The sequence below is a fragment of the Balaenoptera physalus genome (genome assembly GCF_965194825.1).
Source record: "Balaenoptera physalus genome assembly, chromosome: 3".
Taxonomy (NCBI): Eukaryota; Metazoa; Chordata; class Mammalia; order Artiodactyla; family Balaenopteridae; genus Balaenoptera; species Balaenoptera physalus.
The window spans coordinates 8,679,329-8,704,440 of record NC_138890.1 but is presented as its reverse complement, the minus strand read 5'-3'; the positions used below and the strand labels follow the sequence as shown (position 1 = coordinate 8,704,440).

At 55.1% G+C, this 25,112-nt stretch overlaps 1 protein-coding gene across 2 annotated transcripts; it reads left to right on the top strand.

The window, feature by feature from the left end:
- The first annotated feature begins 724 nt into the window (after nt 1-724).
- Nucleotides 725-25,000, top strand: PKN1 (protein kinase N1). Of its 2 annotated transcripts, none has more exons than XM_082456700.1 (22): nt 725-965; nt 5,574-5,877; nt 7,377-7,528; nt 9,313-9,448; nt 12,440-12,585; nt 12,807-13,020; nt 13,837-14,031; nt 16,029-16,138; nt 16,230-16,373; nt 18,939-19,014; nt 19,097-19,238; nt 19,328-19,421; nt 21,138-21,217; nt 21,293-21,368; nt 21,466-21,557; nt 22,810-22,986; nt 23,148-23,210; nt 23,381-23,457; nt 23,658-23,800; nt 24,067-24,174; nt 24,264-24,344; nt 24,728-25,000. In XM_082456700.1, the coding sequence occupies exons 1-22, from the start codon at nt 945-947 to the stop codon at nt 24,929-24,931; spliced, it is 2,835 nt and encodes a 944-aa protein (XP_082312826.1). In that variant the 5' UTR covers nt 725-944; the 3' UTR covers nt 24,932-25,000. The 2 variants fall into 2 exon arrangements, with proteins under 2 accessions (XP_082312826.1, XP_082312825.1); XM_082456699.1 differs by lacking the exon at nt 725-965 and adding an exon at nt 4,415-4,515.
- Nucleotides 25,001-25,112: the final 112 nt, after the last annotated feature.

Here is a 25,112-nt window from a genome sequence, read left to right as displayed (position 1 = left end):
GCGCCACCTGCATGCAGCAGCCCCGAAGAAGAGGCGGGCCCCCATTTTACAGCAGGGAAAACTGAGGGCTCAGCGGCCACAGGGCCCGCAGCGAGTCCGTGACGGATTTAGGGTTCAAATCCCTTTTCATAACAACGGCAAAAACACTAAAAATCACAGCAACTAACCTTTATTGAGCGTTGTGTTCACAGCACTTGGCATGTACTGTCTCATTTAATTTTGCCAACACCTAAGGGGTGGGTAGGTAGATCCTTCCCGTTTTACAGATGAGGGGCTTTTAGGGTTTGGGGCCTCCCCCAAGGCATGGAGCGCTGGGATTTGAACACAAGTCTGCTCAGAGCTTGTCTCCAGCCTATGGGGAAGCTCCGGTGCCCTAGAATGACGGACCGTTCCAAGAGGCCTGAACTTGCAAACACAGGCGGGGATGAATTGGATTTGTTTTTTGAGAGGTCCCGGGAGGCCCAAAGGCCTCCACAGCTCCCCGCTTTAACGTGGCTCACTCTTTTCTTCGGGTTCCTGCGCGCTCAAATGGGGCACCCGTGGGCAGAGGGAGGATTCAGAAAGAGGAAAGGGCCAGGGAAGAGGACAAGGCGCTTTCGGCCGGGGAGGGGGGCGTCCGGCAGGCAGGACCCCGCAGCCCCGGGGGCCGCCGGGAGCCGCGCCCCCTCGGCCCCGCCCCCTCCCCGGGCGCCGACCTAGGCGGTCACGTGACCGAGCCAGGCGGCAGCTGGGGCCGGAGGGCGCGGCGCGCGGACACGGCGGCCAGGCCAGGCGGGGCTAGAGCCGAGCAGGCCGGAGAGGGCCGTGCGCCCGGGGCGGGCCGTGCGCCCGGGGCAGGGGGGTCGCGCCGCGCCCGCCCCCTCCCCGCCCCGCGCGGGGCGTACGCACGCTCCTCTCACCGCCCCTCTCTCCGCGCGGGGACCCCTGGCGGACGGCGCGTGGACATGGCCAGCGATGCTTTGCAGGTAGGCGCACCTGCGTCCTCAGCCCCCTGACGGCCAGCCGGCGCCGGGGACCCCCGCCCGCGCGCTGCCGGAGCCCCCGGGATCGGGGCGGCCAGGGCGGGTCCCCCGAGCACTGGGCGCCCCCTCCCGGGGCCGGCACCGTGGAGCCAGCACAGTCCCCTTCTCGGCAGGTGGAGGTACGCACGGGGGGGAGCGGGGAGGTCCTGCAGCACCCTCAAGCTCCGCCCTTCCCCGAGAATTAGAGGGGGCGCGGCGGAGGCTAGAATTCAGGTGTCTGTGGCTGGCTGTGCATCCCGGTGCCTGTCGCCCCTGCCACTCGTTCTCCCTCCCAGCATTCGGTTCCGGGCAGGTGCAGCTCCACCTGAGCAGGTGCCTGGCGCGGTGCCCCGGGAAGGGAGGAGGCCGCCCGGCCCGTTCCTCTCCCCCGCACAACAAAGCTCCAGCCGCCCCCACCTCCGGACTGAGCTTTATGATGGTCCCGACGCCACCCACATTGTCACCTGTTGCCGGAAGTGCCAGAGTCACCTCATTAGGTCGGGGACGGGAGACCCACACAGCCACCCGGCTGCCAGGTGGAACCTTCTCCCAGGTGGGGAGTGTCCATGTCAACAGACTGGGGATTCTCTTATACCTGGAATCCCACCTGGGCATGGGCTGGGTCACCCCACAACATACACACACACACACACACACACACACACAGACACACACACAGCTGACTGACACCAACCTGCCGCCCAGCCAGGTTCTTCCTGTGCCACCTTGTGGACATCACAGCCCTGGACTCACCTTCCCTATTTGTGGCAAGCAGGGCCAGGGTGACTTCTGAAACTTCTTTCGTTCAGTGACCCAAATCTGAGACATGTCCTGTACCTCTGGTGCCCCCATTAGCGCCTCATCGTCCCTCCGTCGTCCTGTGGTTGCTGTGTAACTGGGTTCTCGTCTCCTTCTGCACCTGCCCCCACATCCCCTTTGTGTCTGTCCCATGACCCCCATCCCCCACCCCAGTCCTGCTGATGGCCTGCCAGCCTTGCCGAGGAGCTGGGCGTATCTGGTGTTGCCGATCACACAAGGTCAGACCTTGGGGGCTGGGGAGGGCTGGGGTCTCTGCGTCTACACCTCAGCCCTGGGAGGGCTGTGTAGGAATCCCCTGGCGCATGCATGCGCTTGGCGTGTAGCAAACATGACCTGGACGGAGGCTGTGATTCCTGGAACGAGGCTGGACCTGTGCCCTGGTCCCCTTTCCCATCTCCTTCCTGCTCTCTTCCCCTGTCCTGGTCATTCCTTTCTCGTGGCTGCTTGGGTCTGCTAACCTGTCCCTCTGTCTGTCCCAGTGTGTGCCTGTCTGTTCTGTGTCCAGAAAACGGATGTCCTGTCCAGATTCCGGAAACGCCCAAAGCATTGAAATCTCCGGACATGGGGTCTAGGTCCCTGGCCACTCTGGGAAGAGGGGAATTCTGGAAGATGGACCCGCTGGACTTGGGGTCTCCTGCTTCATGGTGGGAGTTGGGGGAGCAGGGATTCTCCAAGGCCAGGCCAGGCTCCTGATTCATGGGTTCATCATGCTGGCCCTCAGGTGACCCCTGCCCTAGGTAGGAGTGAGTCACCCAAGAGAGGAGAACCCAGGAGGGCGGGCCTCCCTCCCTCCCTGCTCTGCATATTCTCAGGCCTCAGCGGCTGGAGGAGGTGGGGCTGAGGGAGCCTGCCTCTCCTCTCTGCCTGGACTTCCCTCATTTGACCCGGCCCTGCTCCTTCCTGGCTGTACCCCTGCTCTGCCTGCTGGGGATAGTGTGGGGCTGGGTGGCAGGTGGGGCCTGGTTGGTAGCAGGTGGTATTAGGTGAGCCTGGGTTTAAATTCCAGAGCTGTCACTTCCTAACGGTGTGTCCTAGGCCCAGTGCCTTTCCCTTTCTGAGCCTTGGTTCTGCTGTCAAAAAAATGTAGCTGGAGGGTTTTCGTGGTGGGGAAAGACGTAGACCAGGCCAGCACCTTGCATGTGGGGCTGCTGTGAAATCCTTCCTGGGTCACGGTCAGCAGCTCAGCATGTGCATCTGTGTCCTTTAATCCAGGGTTTCTAAGCCTCAGCACTATTGACATTTGGGGCTGAATCATTCTTTGAGATGGAGGCTGTCCTGTGTACTGTAGAACGTTGAACAGCATCCATGGACTCAACCCAGTAGATGCCAGTAGCACCCCCAGTTGTGACAACCAACCAAAAATGACTCTGGATATTGCCACGTGCCCCCAGAAGTGGGGTGGTAGTGGAGGCGATCCCCTCCCCCACGGAGAACTGCTGCTGCCACCTCTCTGAGCCTCAGTTTCCTCACCTGTAAAGTGGGGGAGAATTATGGCAGTTGCTCAGGATAAATGTGAGGGGTCAGTAGGATCATGGGAGTGACGCTTTCGGCCTGAAGTAAATCCTCCCTGGGGGCAGCTGCCCTTGAGGTTGACTCCTGGTTGACAACCATGACTTTCTTCATCTCTGAAATGGGTTTTCATGGCGGCGGCAGATAATGTATGTGGGGCTCTTCATGCCGCACTGACACCTAGCTCAGATTCTGGGCATTCCTGTTTGAAATCCTAGTCTGCCTTCTGCTGGCTGTAGGACTTTGGGCAAGTTACGCCACCGCTCCAGGCCTCAGTTTCCTCATCTTGAAAATAGGGTGATAAGAGGGACTTCCCTCGCAGTCCAGTGGTTAAGACTCTGTGCTTCCACTGCAGGGGGCACGGGTTTGATCCCTGGTCAGGGAACTAAGATCTGGCGTGCCATGCGGCATGGCCAAAAAAAGAAGAAAGAAAATGGGGTGATAATAGCACCTTCTGGAGTTGCATTAGTTGACCTGGGTGCAGCCTGTAGTAACTGCTATCATACTTGAGCTTTAATGGAGACACTCTCACCCCAACCCTCCAGCGCTGCCTCCTCACAATGTGGGCCTCAAGGAGGTGCCGCTGGGCTGGCCAGGCCCCTTAGGCCTCCAGGCTGTGGTCAGCAGCAGCGAGAGACCGAGCTGAGAAGAAGCCGGAAGCTGGGACAGGCTGCATCTGCAGGAAGGGGGCTGGGCCACCCATATAAGCACTCATGGGTGTTTGCGTGTAAGTGTGCACAGGGGTAGACGCAGCGGGGGTGCACACACTTGCTAGCCTGCGATGCGTGCCCATGCCTATAGGTGTATGAGAGTGTGTGCATACCCAAGGCAGCCCCTGGAGCCTGTATACACGGGAGAGGCTGCTCTTCATGTCCACACTAGTGGGCCTGTGAATGTGTGCACGCTGTGTACACCTTGGGCATCCTCTCGGGACAGGGGGCAGGGGCCATCCCTGGGGTGCCTCCAGAGAAGCCGGCTCAGGCCTGGAGTGGGGGCTGAGAGGAAGGCCCTCTACATGCCCCAGAGGCTCAGAGCTGGCCTTTTGCAGGGGTTGCCGGGAGCTAGCAGGAAAGAGGAAGTAGCAGGCGAGAGGCCCTGGCAAGGCTGAGGTTCAGGAAGAGGGCGGGGCCCTCAGCCGGGACCCAGGATGGCGGAGGCCAATCCCCCTTTGGACCGGGAGCTGGAGGTGCGGGCTGGGGTCCTTGTGGGGGGCCAGCAGGGGAGGACCCCAAGTGGCACAGGCCAGGGGCCCTGCCCCCGGTACCTCTCGGTTTTGGACTGAAGGGAGGAGACGAGGTGTGGGACTTGGAGTTTTCTGTTTGAGAGATGAAACTGGGGCCCTTTGGGCTTCCAGGCTGGGGAGATAGAGGAGGAAAGGGAGAGGGCTCTGCTGTTTAGGGTGCCGGTTGTAGAGGATGAAAGGAGGGGACATGGGGCTTGTCCCCGGGATCTAGTTTTGGGGGTACAGCAGGGGATAGATGAGGCCTCGCCCCGTGTCCTCCTCGTTTAGGGGTATAGCAGAGGGAAGGTGAGGCCTGCCCTCAGTACCTCCTAGTCTGAGGGCACAGCGGTGAAGAGAAGGGGCCTGGGACCCCAACCGTATGGTTTGGGGGGCATCAGAGGCCTGCCCTTGATACTTCCTTGTTTGGGGAGCAGCGGAGGGAAGATGAAACCGCCCTCAGGACCTCATAACTTGGGGGATAGGGGAGTGGAGATGGGGCCTACCCTTGGGACCTCCTAGTTTAGGGGGGCAGCAGAGGGGAGAAAGGGGCCTGCCCTCAGGACCTTGTCATTTGGGGGGGCAGCAGAAGGGAGACAAGGCGTGTTCTTGGGACTCCCTAATTTGGGAGGACAATGGAAGGGAGAAAGGGCCTGTCCTTGGGGACCCCCTAGCTTGGGGGCACAGTGGTGGGGTGATGGGATCTGACCTGAAGAATCCCACTGCGTAAGGACAGATGAAGGGAGATTGAACTGTATTGGTGGTCCCCTCATCTGAGGGGACAGGGAAGGAAGAAGCCCCTGCCCTCGGGACTTCGCAGTTTGCGGATGTCTGAAAGCAGGGACAGGGCCTTGCCTCACCTCCCACTTTTGGCGGCGGCCGGGGGTGGGGTGCCCATCAGAGGATATGGAGCAGGCGCTGTGTCAGGAGTTACAGTCGGGGGGGGGGGCCCGGCCAGGTCGGCTGAGCACGGTCTGCACCCCGTAGTCCTCCTGGCCCCGCTGACCCTGCTCCGTCCTCCGCAGAGCGAGCCGCGCAGCTGGTCCCTGCTGGAGCAGCTGGGCCTGGCGGGTGCCGACCTGGCAGCCCCCGGGGTGCAGCAGCAGCTGGAGCTGGAACGGGAGCGGCTGCGGCGGGAGATCCGCAAGGAGCTGAAGCTGAAGGAGGGCGCCGAGAACCTGCGGCGGGCCACCACCGACCTGGGCCGCAACCTCGGCCCCGTGGAGCTGGTGCTGCGCGGCTCCTCGCGCAGACTCGACCTGCTGCACCAGCAGCTGCAGGAGCTGCACGCCCACGTGGTGCTGCCCGACCCCGCGGCTGGCGTGCACGGTAAGCCAGGCTTCCCCGGGGATGCGGGGCAGCAGGGCGTTCCACTGCCCAGGGCTCACCCGCCGTGTCCTAGAGCGAGGCCAGCCCATCGCCTCTGACCTCCAGGGAGACACACTCGGTCACAACAGCACCGAGCCTCAAAACACAGGCAGACCAAAGGCCAAAAGCAACACCCAGAGGAAGGTACACACAGTCACACCCACACCTGGACAACACCAAAGGGCTTACACAGGGTCACACGAATATCCAGACGCACAGAGTCACACCACCACCCGGACAACACCCAAAGACTCTTTCTAAAATATCTTTAATTTTGATTGATTAAAAAAATTTTCAATTGTGATCAAAAAACACATAACAAAATTCGTCATTTTTAAGTGTACAGTTCAGTGGTGTTGAGTAGATTCACGTTATCGTGCAAGGGATCTGCAGAACTTTTTCATCTTGCCACTGAAGACAAAGATGTAACACACATCACATCAGTAGCCAGAGACATTCACACACGGTCACACCAGCACCCAGACAACTCCAAGGCCATGTGCACTATCATATGAATACCCACAGACTTCCATACTGGCACCCAGCACCCAGAGAAATGCACACACAGTCACGCCGACACACAGACAATACCCAGAGACTCGCACATGCTCACACCAACCCCCAGAGATTCACAATCACACAGAGCTGCCCAACCCCTACAGATGTCCACCGACCTATCAACAGCCTGAGACCTATACACACGATCAGACAAGGCCTGAAGACTCAACACCACTTAGCCCAACACCCATATACCACTTAGGTGTGTCAACAGCTAGAGACCAACATTGTCATGTCAACACTCAGAGATAACAGTTCAGCCGACACCCAAAACTTCATCCGGTCACAGCTGCACCCAGGGTGACCTGGACGGTCACACCACTCGCTAGAGACTCACAGAGCCGTGCCAGCATCCAGAGACACGCACGTCCAGCTGTACCAGCACCCAGGCACATGGACACAGTTGTACCAGTGCCAGGAGATCAGAAAGCACGGTTGTGCCAACAGCCGGAAGCATATGCCTAGAGTCACCCCCAGCACCCAGAATCTCACACAGTCATTCTAACACCTCGAATCTCACAGTTACACCAGCACCTGGGGAGACACACACTCGCTCAGTTATGCCAACACCCTGTGGGTCACAGACTTAACCACTGCCACACCCACGGATGCCCACACAGCTGTGTAAGTAGTTGGGGACTTCCGTATGAAGGTAGATACAATCACACCAACACCAAGGACTCAACGCACACCTGGACACTTGCCTGTGCTCATTCATGCTGGTCCTGCCCCAGTCCTGAAGGGGTTTCCCTACGAGGGCTGGGGTGGTTGGGCCCTCTGGACCCTGGTCCCCAGCTCTTCCTCCCCCTGGCCCCCGGGGTGGATCCTCTCAGCTGGGGCAAAACCACCTGGGCAGATGGAGGTGAGGGCCGTGGTGACTCTGCCCCATCCACCCCCTCCAGATGCCCCCCAGTCCCCCGGTGCGGGCGGCCCAGCCTGCTCTGCCACCAACCTGAGCCGCGTGGCCGGCCTGGAGAAGCAGCTGGCCATCGAGCTGAAGGTGAAGCAGGGCGCGGAAAACATGATCCAGACGTACAGCAACGGCAGCACTAAGGTGGGGGCAGCGCGAGTGCACATCCCCCGTGTGCACGTACACCCTCAAGCGCATCACAGTCTTGGGGGGGGCAGGGTGGCACCTACATCTCCCCTGGGAGTCTGGGGTCCTCTGGGTTGGGGACAGAGGGGCTGATGGGTGGCTTTGCAGCAGGACTGGGGTGCGGGCAGCTCATGGGGGCATATGGGAAACAGGGTAACTGTGGGTGATGTCAGACAGACACATGGCAGAGACTGCCCCCCCCATACTCAGTTACCCCCAGAGACGGTCAGGGCAACACGCAGCCTCTCACTGCTGGTGGTCTCTCTCTGACACCTGTACACACAGATCAACACCTAGGTGCACACATACCATCATCCTAACATCTAGAGACACAGCCATGGTCATGACAACACCTAGAGACACACAGACACACATAACACCGTCATAAGATCTAGAGTCACATCAGTAACAAGGCTCATAAACACGTGGAGGATAATCACCACAGCCACCTCTAGATACAGAGAGACACACACCATCGTATAACGCCCGGACACACACCATTGTATAACGCCCGGACACACACCATCGTATAACGCCCGGACACACACCATCGTATAACGCCCGGACACACACCATCGTATAACGCCCGGACACACACCATCGTATAACGCCCGGACACACACCATCGTATAACGCCCGGACACACACCATCGTATAACGCCCGGACACACGGCACAGGCCAACAGAACACCTAGGCACACAGACACACACATCATTAAATTCACACTCGGAGACCAGAGTTGTCGCACAGGTGCTCCCCCAGTTGTGCCAACACTGAGTACACAGTCACAGGTTTGCACCAACACCCAGAGATACACCCACAGCACAGCCAGACCTATAGCTAGAGACCCGGAGAGCATCCGTGCCTGTGTGCGCACACAAACGCGAATATTATGTGGGAGGGCACGAACCATGCAGAAGTTTTTTTTTTTTTTTTTTACCTTTTATTGATGTGTAACAAATGGACGTAAAGTGCAGAAAACGTTAAGTGTACAGACCGATGAATTTTTATCTGGGCACACATCACCCACATTGAAATACAGAACACTTCCTGTCACCCGGAAAGGGTTCCCTCCTGCCCCCTTCAGTCAATACACAGGCTTCTTTCACCACAGGTTAGCAGTGCCTGGTTTTGAAACACAGCACCAAGTAGATGGAAAAATCCACAACCAGTGTCCGGCGCTTGTACACACCACGGGGTCCTTGGCTATGCCCAGTCATCACTGTGCCTTGACCTGCACACACAAACATCGGGACTCCGCTTACTGCAACTGTCTCACGTCCAGTCACCCTTGGGCTCACCCATGTGGCTACAGTCAAGGCTGCACCCACCACGGGGAACGCTTACACACGTACGCCATTCTCACAGCTGACACAAATACAGTGCCTGCTGGTGCAAGGCACGGCTCTGAGCCCCACACGCGGATTAGCTCCTTTAATCCTCAGCCCAGTGTTGGTTGGTGCTATTAGTACTCCCCTTCCTGCAGATGAGCAAACAGGCCCAGAGTAGTTGAGTGGCTTGCCCGAAGTCACACAGCTGTTAGGCGGCAGAGCCAGGATTCAAATGCCATGGGCTACATCTCCCATGAACACCCAGGAACACACGGAGGCACATGTTATCACACCCACACGTGAATGCTCTGTCACAGGGTCACCCAGGGCCTGCACTATGTGGACAGCAGGCCTGGTGGTCAGACCCTCATCTGCCCAGCCTTTCCCTCATGGCCCATGTCTGCCTCCAGGACCGGAAGCTGCTGCTGACGGCCCAGCAGATGCTGCAGGACAGTAAGACCAAGATTGACATCATCCGCATGCAACTCCGCCGGGCGCTGCAGGCCTGCCAGCTGGAGAGCCAGGCGGCCCCAGACGAGGCCCAAGGTGAGTCCCTTGCCCTGAAAAAGCCTCACCTGCATTCCACCTTGGAGAGTTCAGCTCCCAGCCCCACGAGGGGTCCCTTTCTGAGGCAGGGAGGTGGGTGCTGTGACTCACCATGTGACTGGAACCCATTCCTGGACCCTTGCCAGGCCTCAGTTTCCCATTTTGTCCTGTTTCAGATTTGCATGTTATCATGTATTGGCAAACCACAGTTCTTGGACCAAATCTGCTACTGCCTTCTTTTTTTTTTTTTTGCAAATAAAATTTTATTGGCACCCAGCCGTGCCCATTCATTTACTATCACTTAAGGCTGCTTTTGCACTGCGACAGCAGGGCCAAGTAGTGGCAACAGAGCCTGTGTGGTCTGCAAAGCCAAAAATATTTACCCTTTGACTCTTTACGGAAATAATGTGCAGACCCCTGGATTAGGTGATTGCCTCGTTGGCCCCTGTGCTGTAGAACTGTGGGTGTCCACGGCGTGTGTGTGTTTCCTTGTGTGTCTCAGTGTATGAATGCCTGGGGGTGTCTCAACCCCATTGTTAGCCTGAATTTGTGACAGGGTCTTGATGTATTGTGTGCAGAGAAGATTATCTGTGCTACTGACGTGTGTCAGTGTTGACGTGATGCTGACCGTGGGGACCAGAGGTTGTATGCATGCCCTGTAACTATGGTAGTTTCTGTGTCACCATGAGAGGTAAGCGTCAGCTGTTGGTGGGTGTTAGTGCATTTGGGCTGCTGTACCACAATACCACAGACTGGGGGTGGGGGCATGTAAGCAACAGACATTTATTTCTCACCGTTCTGGGGGCTGGGAAGTCCAAGATCTAGGCGCCAGCGGATCCAGCGTCTGGTGAGAGCCCTCTTCCAGGTTCATAGACAGCTGCTTTCTTACTGCGTCCTCACTGGTAGAAGGGGCAAGGGAGCTCTCTGGGGTCCCTTTTATAAGGACACTGATCCCATGCATGAGGGCTCTGCCCTTATGACCTACTCACCTCCCAGCGGCCCCACCAACTAATACCATCATATTGGCGGTAGGGTTTCAACGTATGAATTTTGCAGGGACACACACATGTAGTCCATAGCAATAGGGCTTGGAACTCGGGTGACAGTGCATGTGTCTTTGGAGCGGGGAGGTGTCGGCGTGACTGTGTGGTTATTCATCTGTACTCTGAATGCCTACGTGGGCTTCTCAGTGACAGTGTGTGATGGTATGATCACGTCCCTGTGCTTTCGGGTGACATTGTAACTTTTGGTGACAGCCTGATTTTGTCCCCATAAGTGTAAAAGCCTTGATGACTGGGCACATGTGACAGCAGTCCCAGTGGGTGCCACACAGCTGTGGGTGACTGTGACTGTCTGAGTGCCCAAGTCTGAGTTAGGTCGTTGTGCAGGACAGCGAGAACGTCCTTGGAATCTACATCCTTGGATAAGGGTGACCGTGACCTTGTGTCTCTGAGTGACAAGTTTCCTGCACCTGAGTGGCAGTGTATCCTTGTGCCTGTCCCTGTGCCAGTGGGTCTCTGTGTCTGTGGGTGTCAGTGATGCTGCCCTGCCTATGTGACAGTATGACGGCATTTCTTTACCTGTCCCTATGCCTTACCCATGTGGCAGTGCGATTCTGTTCCTGTGATTCTCCCTGGGCTGGAGTTAGAGCCCTGGGAGTTTTGCCACTCTGTGACTGTGTCCTATAAGGGTATTTATGTTTTGAGACCATTTCCCTCTGCCCCTGTGACTGTGTCCCTTTGCGGGGGGTTGACAAGGCAGATATCTATGTAATAGCCTCACCACTGTGACAATGTCCCTATGTGGCAGTGTGATGGCGTCTTTGTGAGAGTGTTCCTCAGTGTGTGGGTGTGTGTGTTCCAGTGCCTACACTGGTGACAAAGTGATAATGCCACTGTCACCCTGTGAGTGACAGTGTGACGATGTCTGTGTGACACTGTTACTGTTCTCCCAACTACATTGTATTTCATGGGGTGGGTGGTCACTGTGCATTTATCCAGACCCCTGCTGGAGGAGATGAGGTTATTTCCAATCTTTTGCTCTTAGAAGGAAGGTTGTGAATAACCGTGTAGTGGTGTTTTTTTTTTTTTTAATAAATTTATTTATTTATTTATTTTTGGCTGCATTGGGTCTTTGTTGCTGCGCACGGGCTCTCTCTAGTTGCGGCGAGCGGGGGCTACTCTCCATTGCGGTGCGCGGGCTTCTCATTGCGGTGGCTTCTCTTTTTGTGGAGCACGGGCTCTAGGCACGCGGGCTTCAGTAGTTTTGGCACGTGGGCTCTAGAGTGCAGGCTCAGTAGTTGTGGCGCACGGGCTTAGTTGCTCCGCGGCATGTGGGATCTTCCCGGACCAGGGCTCGAGCCCGTGTCTCCTGCATCGGCAGGTGGATTCTTAACCACTGCGCCACCAGGGAAGTCCCTGCAGAGGTGTTTTTTATGGGATAAAGTCCCTGAACTGGGATTGCTGAATCAAAGGGTAAATACATTTGTGATTCTGATAGAAATGGCCAAACTGCCTCCATTGGAAAGCCACTTGTATTCCCATTAGCAATGAATAAAAGTTACTATTTTTTTTAAGTGTCCCTGTGTCTGTGTGACTATATCCTATCCAGTTGCCATGGTATCCCTGCGACAGTCCCTGGGGATGAAGTGGGACCCTGACAATGTATCTGTCCCTAAGACTTTGTTAATGGTGTGCCTGTATCTATGACTGTCCCCAGGTGACAGCTTAACTGCATCCCTGGGACGTCCATGTGGGTGTGAGAGTGTCTGGATAAAAGAGGGACAGCATCTGGGTGGAAGTGTGGCCGTCTGCCTGTGGGTGACAGTGTGACTGTGTCACCGTGACCCCCCACCTTGGGAGAAAGTGATGCATATTGATGGCCATCTGTCTGGGGCCAGTGCTTGTTCCTGCAGATGGCTGCGTGTCTGGGACCGGGCTGGTTGGACCTGGGCCCAGGCTAGCCTCACTGCCTCGTGTCCCACACCCACAGGGAGTCCGGACCTGGGGGCCGTGGAGCTGCGCATCGAGGAGCTGCGGCACCACTTCCGAGTCGAGCACGCGGTGGCTGAGGGCGCCAAGAACGTGCTGCGCCTGCTCAGCTCTGCCAAAGCCCCAGACCGCAAGGCCGTCAGCGAGGTGAGGGACGCGGTGTCGACCCAGAGGGGTGGGGCTTCAGCGAGGGGTGGGACCTCATTTTCAGGGAGCCCAGGGGTAGGACCCAAATGGCTGAGGGCTTGGGCTTCCAGGGAGGAGCTCCAGGTAGGACTTAGCCAGTCGGGGGGAGGGGCCTGGGTCTGCACTTGGGGAGGGGCGTGCCGGATCCCGCCCCCAGCCCGGCCAGGCTCCTCCCACCGCAGGCACAGGAGAAGCTGACCGAGTCCAACCAGAAGCTGGGGTTGCTTCGGGAGGCGCTGGAGCGGCGGCTCGGGGAGTTGCCCGCTGACCACCCGAAGGGGCGGCTGCTGCGCGAGGAGCTTGCTGCGGCCTCGTCCTCAGCCTTCAGTGCCCGCCTGGCCGGGCCCTTCCCCGCCATGCATTATAGCACCCTGTGCAAGCCCGCGCCGCTCACAGGTGGGTCCCGACGTCCACCCCCAATCCGGACCCTACCTCCCGCAGCTCTGGGCTCCTGACCCCTCCGAGTCCCCCAGCCCCGAGACCCCCAACCGGGATCTCCACTCTCCCCAACCCTGGACTCCCATCCCACTGTTCCCTCCCTTCTCCATTCACCCCAACCCTCTAGACCTGGGCCTCATTTCCCATGCCAGACAGCCGCATGCGCCCTGGACTTCCCACCCGCCTTGCCCTCTGAGGGACTCTTGCCCCCATCCCCATCCTCACTTTCGCCACCCCTCCCCGAATGGCCCTGCCGTTTTTCTCCAGCCGGAGTCCCCCAGCCCAGTCTCACAGTCCCTTGCTCTCAGAACCCTCAACCCTGAACCTCTGTCCCCCCACCCCCAGGCTAGCCAGCCCCTCCCTCCTTAGATCCCTCAGCCACTACCTCCCCAGACCAGCCCTACCATAGCCCCCAGCCCCAGTGTCAGACCTCAGATCAGCCTGCCGAATCTAAGCCCGGACTCCTAGTCCTACCTGGCTCACCACCGCCTGGACCTTCAGCCTACACCCTGAACCTCTCTTCTGTCACTAAACCCCAGCATCCAGAGCCCCTCTCCAGATTGACCCACCCGTCCCCTTGTCCCATGTTTCTCACTTCCGGACACAGCCATCCCTGCATCAGACCCCCTGCCTCACCCTGATAGTCCCTCACCACCTCCCACTTGCATGCTGGCCACTTCTGCACATGCCCACTTTACCCGCAGGCCCTTCCCCTCGTCCTGCCCCAGATGTGACCACCCCCCCGCCCCCGTCATGAGCCTGCCCCTCTCTCAGGGACCCTGGAGGTGCGTGTAGTGGGCTGCAGAGACCTTCCAGAGACCATCCCTTGGAACCCCTCACCTTCAGTGGGGGTGCCTGGGACCCCTGAGAGCCGCACCCCCTTCCTGAGCCGCCCAGCCCGGGGCCTTTACAGCCGAAGTGGAAGCCTCAGTGGCCGGAGCAGTCTCAAAGCGGAATCCGAGAATACCAGTGAGTGGGCATTGAGTGTCTGGAGAGATGAGGTGGGGTGGGGGGGTCCTGGATTTCCCACATTTGTAACATTCTTAAAAACTAGTACATCACACCCATTAGGATGGATACTGCAAAACAAAACAAAACAAACAACAGCTGTTAAGGAGGATATGAGAAATTGGAACTCTTCTGCACTGTTGGTGGAAATGTAAAATGGTGCAGCCACTGTGGAAAACAGTATAATAATTATCCTCAGATAATTAAACATGGAATTACAATATGATCCAGCAATCCCGCTTCTGAGTAAATACACAAAAGAGTTGAAAGCAGGGTCTCGAAGAGATATTGGTATACCCATGTTCATAGCAGCATTATTCACAATGGTCAAAGGTAGAAGCAACCCAGCGTCTGTTGACAGATGGATGGGTAAACAAAATGTGGTCCATCCATGCAATGGAATATTTTTCTGCCTTAGAAAGGAGGGACAGGGCTTCCCTGGTGGCGCAGTGGTTGGGAATCCGCCTGCCAATGCAGGGGACACGGGTTCAAGCCCTGGTCCGGGAAGATCCCACATGCCGCGGAGCACCTAAGCCTGTGTGCCACAACTACTGAGCCTGCACTCTAGAGCCCGCGAGCCACAACTACCGAAGCCCGCATGCCTAGAGCCCACGCTCTGCAGCAAGAGAAGCCACCGCAATGAGAAGCCCGTGCACCACAACAAAGAGTAGCCCCCGCTCGCCACAACTAGAGAAAGCCCGCACACAGCAACGAAGACCCAACGCAGCCAAAAACAATAAATAAATAAAATAAAATAAATAAATTTATATTAAAAAAAAGGAAGGACATTCTGAAACATACTGCACCGTGGATGAACTTGAGGACATTACGCTACGTGAAATAAGCCAGTTATAAAAAGACAAGTAGTATATGATTCCACTTATATGATCTAGAGTGGTCAGATTCATAGAGATAACGGTTGAGGGTGGAGGGGAACGGAGAGTTAATTGTTTAGTGGGGACAGTTTCAGTCTGGGAAGATGAAAAGAGTTCTGGAGATGGATGGTGGTGATGGTTGCACAACAGTGTGGACGTACTTGATACCACTGAGCTGTACCCTTAAAAATGGTTATGATGGTAAATTTTATGTTACGTGAATTTTACCACAATGTGAAAAAAAACTAATACATACATGTTTAAAAGTATGAATAAAAGAAGAATAACAATAGAGTAACCATCTGTGTTACCACCACCCAGGTCAAGAAGTAGAATTCTCTGAGCCCCCTCATGCCCCATCCTCAGTTCCAGCCCCTTCCTCTGTCCTAGAGGTAGCTACTCTCCTGACTCTCATGGTTATCATTTCCTTGTTTTGCTTTGTAGTTTTAGCACCCATGTACCGTCTGAAAACAATGTAGTTTAATTTGCCTATGTTTGAACTTCATATACGTGGAATCATACAGAATGTATTTCATGGTAATGGCTTCTTTTATTCAACATTGTTTGGGAGACTTATCCCTATCGTTGCATGAAACTATAGTTCATTCATTTTACCCCTGTTTAATTGTCTTAGACTGAGGCATGTCAAATTGCTGTCTTTTTTTAGGTAAAAAATAGTTGAATATCAGCCATTTCATGGTTTAGCTAATAAGACTATATTACAATTTATATATTAATTCATGGACAGTGAGATGTTTCTAATTTAGGGCTGTTATATAAGCATTATATTTATGCATCTCCCGATGCATACTTGCTTGCATTTTTCTAGGGTGAATACTTAGGAATATATTGCTGGAACTTGTATACAGCATAAAAGTGAATTTGGGTGCCCGCCTCACACCACGCGCAAAAATCAAGTGGAGATGGATTAAAGGCCTTAATGTGAAAGGCAGAACTGTAAAGCTTTGTCACATAGCACAGCAGAATATTATGGGGGGAGGAGAAGATTTCTTCAATAAGATACAAGAGATTACCCTCCCCCTGCCAGCATCTCCTGACAACCTACCCCACCCCCTGTTCCAGGTGAGGTGAGCACGGTGCTCAAGCTGGATAACACAGTGGTGGGGCAGACGTCCTGGAAGCCGTGTGGTCCCAACGCCTGGGAGCAGAGCTTCACCCTGGAGCTGGAGAGGGTGAGTTTGGTTAGGGGATGACAGGGCTTGGAGGAGGAGGAGTTTGAGGCCTCGGGCACCCCAAATGACGGCCCTCTTTCTCTCCCTTGAGGCACGGGAGCTGGAGTTGGCTGTGTTCTGGCGGGACCAGCGGGGCCTGTGTGCCCTCAAATTCCTGAAGTTGGAGGACTTCTTGGACAACGAGAGGCATGAAGTGCAGCTGGACATGGAACCTCAGGGCTGCCTGGTGGCCGAGGTACAGCCTGACCCCGACCCTGAGAAAATGCTTTGGCATCTCCTCCTCTCGGTTTTCTGGAAGGGGGAAGATGTGTTTTCCATTGGTCTCTGAATCTCGATAGAAAAGTACATATAATTAGTCACATCAATGCATGACTTAAGCTGGGAGTGGTTTTGTTCTGAAACAAGATATTAAAAAAAGAAAAAAAAAAAAACCCAAAGTTTTGTCAAGCTAGGAAAGAAAAGCAAAACCTAGCAACATATCACGGAGATTGCTGCCAGAGCCACGGCTGAGCAGAGAGATTCCTTCTGCAGTGATGTCAGGGTTAGGGTCCAAATCAGGGTAGCCCACCCTGGGCACTGTGGACATTTGGGCTGGATCATTCTTGGTTGCAGGGGCCGTCCTGCGCAGTGTAGGGCGCTGAGCAGCATGCCTTGCCTCCACCCGCAGGATGCCAGTAGCAACCCCCCGCTCCACGTTGTGGCAACCAAAAATGTCTCCAGACATGGCCAGGGTCCCCTGATTAAGAGCCCATAGTCTAAATAACATTCCTGGGCTTCCCTGGTGGCGCAGTGGTTGAGAATCTGCCTGCCAACGCAGGGGACGCGGGTTCGAGCCGTGGTCTGGGAAGATCCCACATGCCGCGGAGCAGCTGGTCCCGTGAGCCACAACTACTGAGCCTGCGCGTCTGGAGCCTGTGCTCTGCAACAAGAGAGGCTGCGATAGTGAGAGGCCCGCGCACCGCCATGAAGAGTGGCCCCCACTTGCCGCAACTAGAGAAAGCCCTCGCACAGAAACGAAGACCCAACACAGCAAAAATAGATAAATAAATAAATAAACTTGAAAAAAGGCCACAAGCAAAATTATAAAAAAATAATAATAAATAAATAAATAACATTCCTAGCTGACCCCCAGTAGTATGGCCGGGCCCTGTTCAAAGTGCTGTGCTGGCACTGACTTGTTAATCCTCACAATAACCCAACGCAAACAGGACCATTATTAGTCACATCTGATAGAGGAGGAAATGAGGCACAGAGAAAGTCACTGGCGCCCTCATTTAACCAGAATTATCCTCAAAAATTCTTTAAATTTGCCCCTAACATATACATGTGTCCTGTTTTTTGTATATATATATACGTGTGTGTGTGTATGTGTGTGTCTCCCCATGTCCTTAAACCCAGGAGGAAATTTGTGTTTTTTTTTGCTACTTGCTTAGATTTTTAAATACCACTTCTCTTTGCAAGAAGATCAGACCATGTGAAAGAGGTCAGAAATGTGAAAGAGAGACAGAGTTCACAATGCACAGTATAAAAAACAGCTGTATAATTAATTGTGTTTTCGGGAGTGGGATAAATATCAAGTGAGTCATTGGGTTCAAGTGAGTTTAAAGATTAACCTGAAAGAAGCTTTTCCTTGGTGGCCGGAGACCAAATATATATTACTCTAAGTTTTCACTAAAAAGTGCTTTCAAAATTAAAAAACATTAGTAAATTTTCACTAATTCCTAACACGTAGTTTTTTCTTGAAAAAGTATCTAGAAAAATTCTTAAAATATTCAAGGCTATTTTACTATCCAGGTGGAAATTCTTATGTGATCTCATAATCCAGGACTCCTGAAGGAAAGGAGCAGAGAAGGGCAGACTTCAGATGGTAGGGCCACGGAATTATTCTTCTATTAGGAAGACTGTCCAAAACCCAAGTGGACAATAGAGGTGGGTGGCCCGGGGGATAAGTTCTGAGGCAGTCCTTGCCTTCAAGGTTTACTTATAACATTCTATTTTGTTCTCCCCAAAGCACCAGCCTGTAGAACTTTCTGCAGTTCTGTTGTCAGTGAGCTTACAATAGTTGAGTTCTGTTGTAGGTAGAAATGTTCTATATCTGTGTCATCCAATACAGTAGCCGCTAGCCAGTTGAAGTGTGGCTAGTGTGACTGGGGAACTGACGTTTTCATTTCACTTAATTGAAATAGCCACATGTGGCTAGAGGTGAGCAGATTGGACACCCATAAAGTCACACAGTTCTATGACTTCAGCACCTTCTAGAAGATGCGTTGGAATCGGGAGAATTCAACTAGACCAGTGGTTTCCCCACATGGGTGGGCGCCAGCATCACCTGGAGGGCTTGTTGAAACACAGACTCCTGGGCTCCACCGCCGGGGTTTCTGATTCAGTGGGTCCAGGTTGGGGTGGCGGTGCTGAGAATCTGCATTTCCAGCAGGTTCCCAGGTGCTGCTGCTGCTGGCCTGGGACCGCACTTGGGGAATCGGGACACTAGGTGAAGTGTAGGGCCTGTTTGCTGGAGTTGTATGTACATCTCATTGGATCAGACCCGCTCCCCACCCCTGGAGGAGGGCCTGCTTGCCTACTTCTTGCCTTTCCAAGATGGCACTTCAGGAGGTGGTCCTGTCGAAGGATGGATTGGCTTTGTGACCCCTTAATACGATGCACAGTACTCTGGTTGGATGTGATGCCACAGCGATCAGAACCCCCGAAACATACGGGCGTGCACACCTATGATCCTGAGGGCTTCCCCACCAAGCTGCCTGGAGGTGGGCGAGGGTCCTCACGCTAGCCTCTCCCTCAGGTCACCTTCCGCAACCCTGTCATTGAGAGGATACCGCGGCTCCGACGGCAGAAGAAGATCTTCTCCAAGCAGCAAGGTGAGGGGATGGGCTGGGGCAGGGGAGAGACCAGGGGTCCCGGGAGTGTCACAGAGGGTGACACCTGCCCCCGTCTCCCCAGGGAAGGCATTTCAGCGCGCTAGACAGATGAACATCGACGTCGCCACCTGGGTGCGGCTGCTTCGCAGGCTTATCCCCAATGCCACTGCCACAGGCACCTTCAGCCCCGGGGCTTCTCCAGGACCCGAGGCTCGGTCCACAGGGTAAGGAGGGAGGGCCCCGGGGTTCCGGCTGCCTCTGGTTGCTGCCCGGGTTGCTAGGTCTTAGATGCACCCTCTTCCCTTTGCTGCAGCGACGTATCTGTGGAGAAGCTGAACCTCGGGGTTGACTTGGACAGCTTACCCCAGAAGAGCTCTCTGGGTCCTCCTTCCAGCCCATCAAGTCCGGTGAGCTTCCCCCTTGGCCTGGGCAGTGTTAGGGGACCTCCACTGCAGCTCAAGGCCCAGAGATCGCCAGGAACTTCCCTGGTCACACAGCACACCTCTGCCAGAACCGGGGTCCTGTTCTCTATCCCGGATAAAAACATGAGCTTGGGAGCCAGGCCACCTGGGTCCCGTCCCTGCTCTGCTGCCCCCTAGCTGTGTGACTCACGCCAAGCACCTTCACCTCTCTGTGTTTAGTACACTGCCCTGTAAAACGATCACATTTAAAACTCATGTCGATGACAGACGTCCAGTTAGTGGTTTTCTCTGGATGGGGGTTTATTGATAGGAGGGGGGGACATAAGAGAGCCTGGCAAAGATGATAAAAATGTTCTGCAACTTGATCTAGGTCGGAGGTCAGCACACTTTTTCTGGAAAGGGCCATATAGTCAGTATTTTCAGCTTTGTGGGCCCGAGGGTCACAGTGATGACTAGTCAATACTGCTCTCGTAGAAAGCAGCCACACCTGATACAGGCAGACAGGAAGGGGTGTTGCTCTGCGCCAGGAAGCCTTACTGAATGTCTGTCACTTTCGTGGATCATGAACTATTATTCTTCTTTTGATTTTTTTCCCCCAACCCTTTAAAAACGTAAAAATCATTCTTAGCTTACAGACTGTACAAAACATGGAGTTTACCAACCCTTGGTCTAGGCGACGGGCATCTGGGTAGATACGTATGTAAGAGCTCTTTACATTGCCCACCTCACTGAGTGCATTTTATACCTCATTTTCTAAAAAAGTGGAAACAATAATATATGCTTCATGGCATTAAATTAAAACGAGATGCCTCATTAAATTAGATGAGTTTGGCAAAAAAAAAAAAAAATGCAAAAGTTGAATAACATTGAATGCCGGGGAGGATGCAGGAAAACAGCACGTGAATCACTACATCTCCTTCGGAGGGCACAGCTGGCTGAGTTAAAAAATGGGCATTATCTTGACCTAGAAGTTCCACTCCTGGACATCTATGATGGACATTCACACACGTGCACCAAAATGCTTGAATGGTATTAAAATACATCTAGAAAGGTACCCACGAAATCATTAACAGCAGCTGGCTCTGGGGAGGGCAGCTGGGGCAGGAGAGGACTGTTCCTATTGTACACCTGTTCGCACTGATTGAATCTTTAGAACTGTCTCTATAGTGGAAAATGATGAACCAGTAGGTAAATTTTTCCCACTTAAATTATTAATTTTGATTCTTCTCAAAGTTATATATGCATATGATGTAAAGAATTAGGTCACTCCATGGGACTAATACCAATAAAGGGGATAAGTAGATAAATGATAAAATACAGCATAGAATGTGCTGGGAAGAAAAATAAAGCAGAGAAAGGGGACAGGGAGTGTTGGAGCTTCTGTTAGTTATTTAATATGGCGGTCAGCTGGCCACCTTCAAAGGTGACATTTGAATAAAGGCCTGAAGCAGGTGAGGGAGGAACAGTGCAGGTGCTGGGAAAAGAGAGTTCCTGGTGGAGAGAACAGCCCCACACAAAGGTCCTGGGGTGGAAACATGCCTGGTGTGTTCAGGGCACAGTGAATGGAACAGTGTGGCTGAAGGGGGGTTGAGTGAGGAGGGGAGGGGGAGGAGAGGTGAGGTCAAATTGGTGACGGGAGCCTTGGTGGCTGTTGTGGTTATGGGTTATTTACTGTACTCTGACCTCCTCTGTCTGCCACAGACTTCTCTGATCCAGGAAACTACCACCACTCCTGAGCTGCCTTCAGAGACCCAGGAGACCCCAGGCCCCGCCCTGTGCAGGTGACACCCCTCCCCTGGCCACCACCCACCACCCCTGCCCACTGTCCCTTCCCCACCAGCCTCCTCTTTCCACAGCCCTCTGAGGAAGTCACCCCTGACCCTCGAGGATTTCCAGTTCCTGGCGGTGCTGGGCCGGGGTCACTTTGGGAAGGTGAGGCGGGGGGGCAAGGAGTTGGGGGTCTGGGGGGTCCAGACCTCCAGGTCCTTGGACTGGCCACTAAGGCCACCCCTGCCCACTGTGGTTCCAGGTGCTGCTCTCCGAATTCCGGCCCAGCGGGGAGCTGTTTGCCATCAAGGCTTTGAAGAAAGGGGACATTGTGGCCCGAGACGAGGTGGAGAGGTGGGGACCCTGCTCAGGCCCTCTGAGAACTTTGGTCTTCTGGGAAATGGGAGACAGAGCAGTCCCCTCCTTGGAGCTGCTGTGAGAGTGATTCATAACAGTCACTTGTACTTATTAAGCTAGTATAGGGTTGGCCAAAAAGTTCATTCGGGTTTTTCTGTAATGCAGAGAAACCCGAACGAACTTTTTGGCCAACCCAATACTTAAAATAATAACGACTCCTAGAAAGCACCCACCGTGTGCTTTACATTCAGTAACGAATTCCTCACAACAGCTCTAAGAGGTAAGTACTGTTATTGTCTCCATTCTGCTGATGGCACAGAGAGGTTGAGCAAGTTGCCCAAGGTCACATAGCCAGTAAGCAGCAGGTCCGGGATCTGAACTTAGGGACTCGAGTTCTGAAGCCTGTGCTATTAATGGTGCCATTGTACTGCCTCTGCTTTGGGGTCAGGACCCTGAGTTCAGATCCTACCTCTGCTACAGATGTGCTTAGAAACCTTAGGGAGGTCATTTCACCCTTCTGAACCTCAGGCTCCCCTTCTACAAAAGGGGAGTAATAATGCCTTTCTTGCAGGGTTGCCGGGTGGAATGAATGAGAGGATGACTCCAGAGCATTCTGCACAGTGCCTTGCCCCCTGTAGATACCTGAGATTGTCCCCAATCTTCTTGACATCCTTTTATTAACCAGGAACCCAATTTAGGCTTAAGCAAATACAGGAATTTATTGCTGTGCATCAGAAAAGTCCAGGGGTGGACTACCTTCAGGCATGGCAGTACGCAGGTGCTCAGCTGATATCTCTCACTTCTGCTTTTGTCTGTGTGGGCTTTGCTTGCAGTCCCCTCGCAGGGACAGAGATGCCCCCCACCCTAGCAGTTTAAGGCTCATCTGCAAACTTTAGCTCTTCTTCCTTAATAATTCCAGCAGAAATCCTGAGATTGAGCCCCATTGGCTTGGCTTGCCGTTTTGTGAGCCAATTCCTGGCCAGGGAGATGGGGTGCTCCAAAGGGAAGTAACGGTCCCCCTGGTGGTTTCCCAAAGGGAAGTTACTAGGACGGTTACTAGGACAATGGATGGATTCTGGGTGCCTGGTTAGCACGTTCAGAAGCATTAAGCAACTTGCCCAAGTGTGCACAGCCACGCAAGGCCCTTGACAAACATCTGATGATTGATTGAGGACTCTAGGGAGTGGGCCAGTTGGTGGTAGGGAGCTGCTGTGGTCTCTGACCCCTGCCCCACCCCCATCCTGCCCAGCCTGATGTGTGAGAAGCGGATCTTGGCGGCCGTGACCGGCGCGGGACACCCCTTTCTGGTGAACCTGTTCGGCTGTTTCCAGACACCAGAGCACGTGTGCTTCGTGATGGAGTACTCGGCCGGCGGGGACCTGATGCTGCACATCCACAGTGACGTGTTCTCGGAGCCCCGTGCTGTGTGAGCCTAGGCCCCCGCCCCACACCTCCACCCACAGGCCCTGCCTCCCCCCAGCTCCTGGAGTTATGGGGTAATGGGGGGCTTTTGAGGATGTGGGAGCCTTATGTGACCCTCTGCCTTTCCTGGAAGCCCAGCTCCCTCACACCAGCCTCTCTCTGCAGCTTTTATTCGGCCTGTGTGGTGCTGGGGCTGCAGTTTCTCCATGAACACGAGATTGTCTACAGGTGTGTGTGTGTGCGTGCGCGCGCGTGTGCGCGTGTGTGTGTGCACGTGCCCGCGCGCGCATATACCCGTGCATGCATGCTCTGCCCACTGGGGGGCACTGAGGCTTCAGGCAGGACCCAGATCCCCACTCATCCCTCTTTACATCCTCCTATCCACCCCCCCCACCCAGGGACCTGAAGTTGGACAATTTGCTCCTGGACACCGAGGGCTATGTCAAGATTGCAGACTTTGGCCTCTGCAAGGAGGGTGATGAGGGGCAGGACTGGGATCTGAGGGGCCGGCCTCTGGGGTTTAGACAGAGAGGGGAGGGAATGGAGTCCCCAGCCCTACCTGGGTTATCCCCTACCCTGGTCCTGGGATAGGGCTGGCTGTCTGGACCACCCCATGCTGGGCTGGGCTGGAGCTGTGACCTCCCCCATAACCTCACGTGGCCCTGCTGCCCCCAGGGATGGGCTATGGGGACCGGACCAGCACTTTCTGCGGGACCCCGGAGTTCCTGGCACCTGAGGTGCTGACAGACACATCGTACACTCGGGCGGTGGACTGGTGGGGGCTGGGCGTGCTGCTGTATGAGATGCTGGTTGGTGAGGTGAGGCCCCAGGCCGCTCCGCCCTGCCTGTCCCTGGTAACCTGTATATGCCCGGTGGGGGGGAGCGGGGTCAGAACTGGCCTCCACTATGTGCTGTCTGATTGAGGACACGTGGCTTTGCCTCCCCAGCCTCGGTTTCTGTATCTGTAAATTGGGGTACTTACCCTCCTAAGTGAGCCTTGTAAAAGTGCAACGGGAGGCCAGGGTGGAGCTGGGTGTGGTGTGGCCAGAGGGGCCTAATTCACCCTGGCTCTTCCTGTCCCCAGTCCCCATTCCCAGGGGACGACGAGGAGGAGGTATTTGACAGCATCGTCAACGATGAGGTTCGCTACCCCCGCTTCCTGTCAGCTGAAGCCATCGGCATCATGCGCAGGGTGAGGACCCCCCCCCAGCTTAGGGTGGGCCAGGGGAGTGGCTCTGGGACGAGGAAGGGGAACACTGACACAGAACTCCCACCCCCCAGCTGCTGCGGAGGAATCCAGAGCGGAGGCTGGGATCCAGCGAGAGGGATGCAGAGGATGTGAAAAAACAGCCTTTCTTCAGGGTGAAGTCCCCCACTCCCAGGACCCAGTCATCCCCCCCCAACCCAAGACCTAGTGGCTTCACCTCCAACACTGTCACCTCCCCTTGACACCTGCCTGCTTTTCCTTCCCCCTCCCTTACCCTCACTGGCCCTCCTACACCCACATCCACTCCAGGCTGGCCTGGGTGGGGGGAGCACTGCCCTGTGTATGAGCCTAGGCCCCTCCCCCCACTCATATGGTGATCCTTCCTGAGCCCCCAGGCCCGACACTTTACCCCCCTCTATTTTGTGACTCCCTGTGTTGATCCCCACAGATCCAAGGCCAGACAGGGTGCAAGGAGCAAACCCCTCCTGCGCTCTGCCCTGAGCCTCCCCTGCTGACCTGTCCCCTCTCTGCCCTGCAGACACTGGGCTGGGATGCCCTGCTGGCCCGGCGCCTGCCGCCGCCTTTCGTACCCACGCTGGCCGGCCGCACTGATGTCAGCAACTTCGACGAGGAATTCACAGGGGAGGCCCCCACGCTGAGCCCACCCCGCGACGCTCGGCCCCTCACGGCCACAGAGCAGGCGGCCTTCCGGGACTTCGACTTTGTGGCCGGGGGCTGCTAGCCCCCTCCCCCACTTCTGCCCCCACCGAGCTGTCAGTAGTTTTTAAAAAGGCCTTTGGGATTTGCTCTATCCATGCATCCTCCGTCCCTTCTTGTGCACAGTAATGGGGGTGGGGGGCGTGCTTGGAGGTGGGGAGAGCTGGGAGGGGATGTGATGCGTGGCCGGCGGCGTAGGGAGTGAC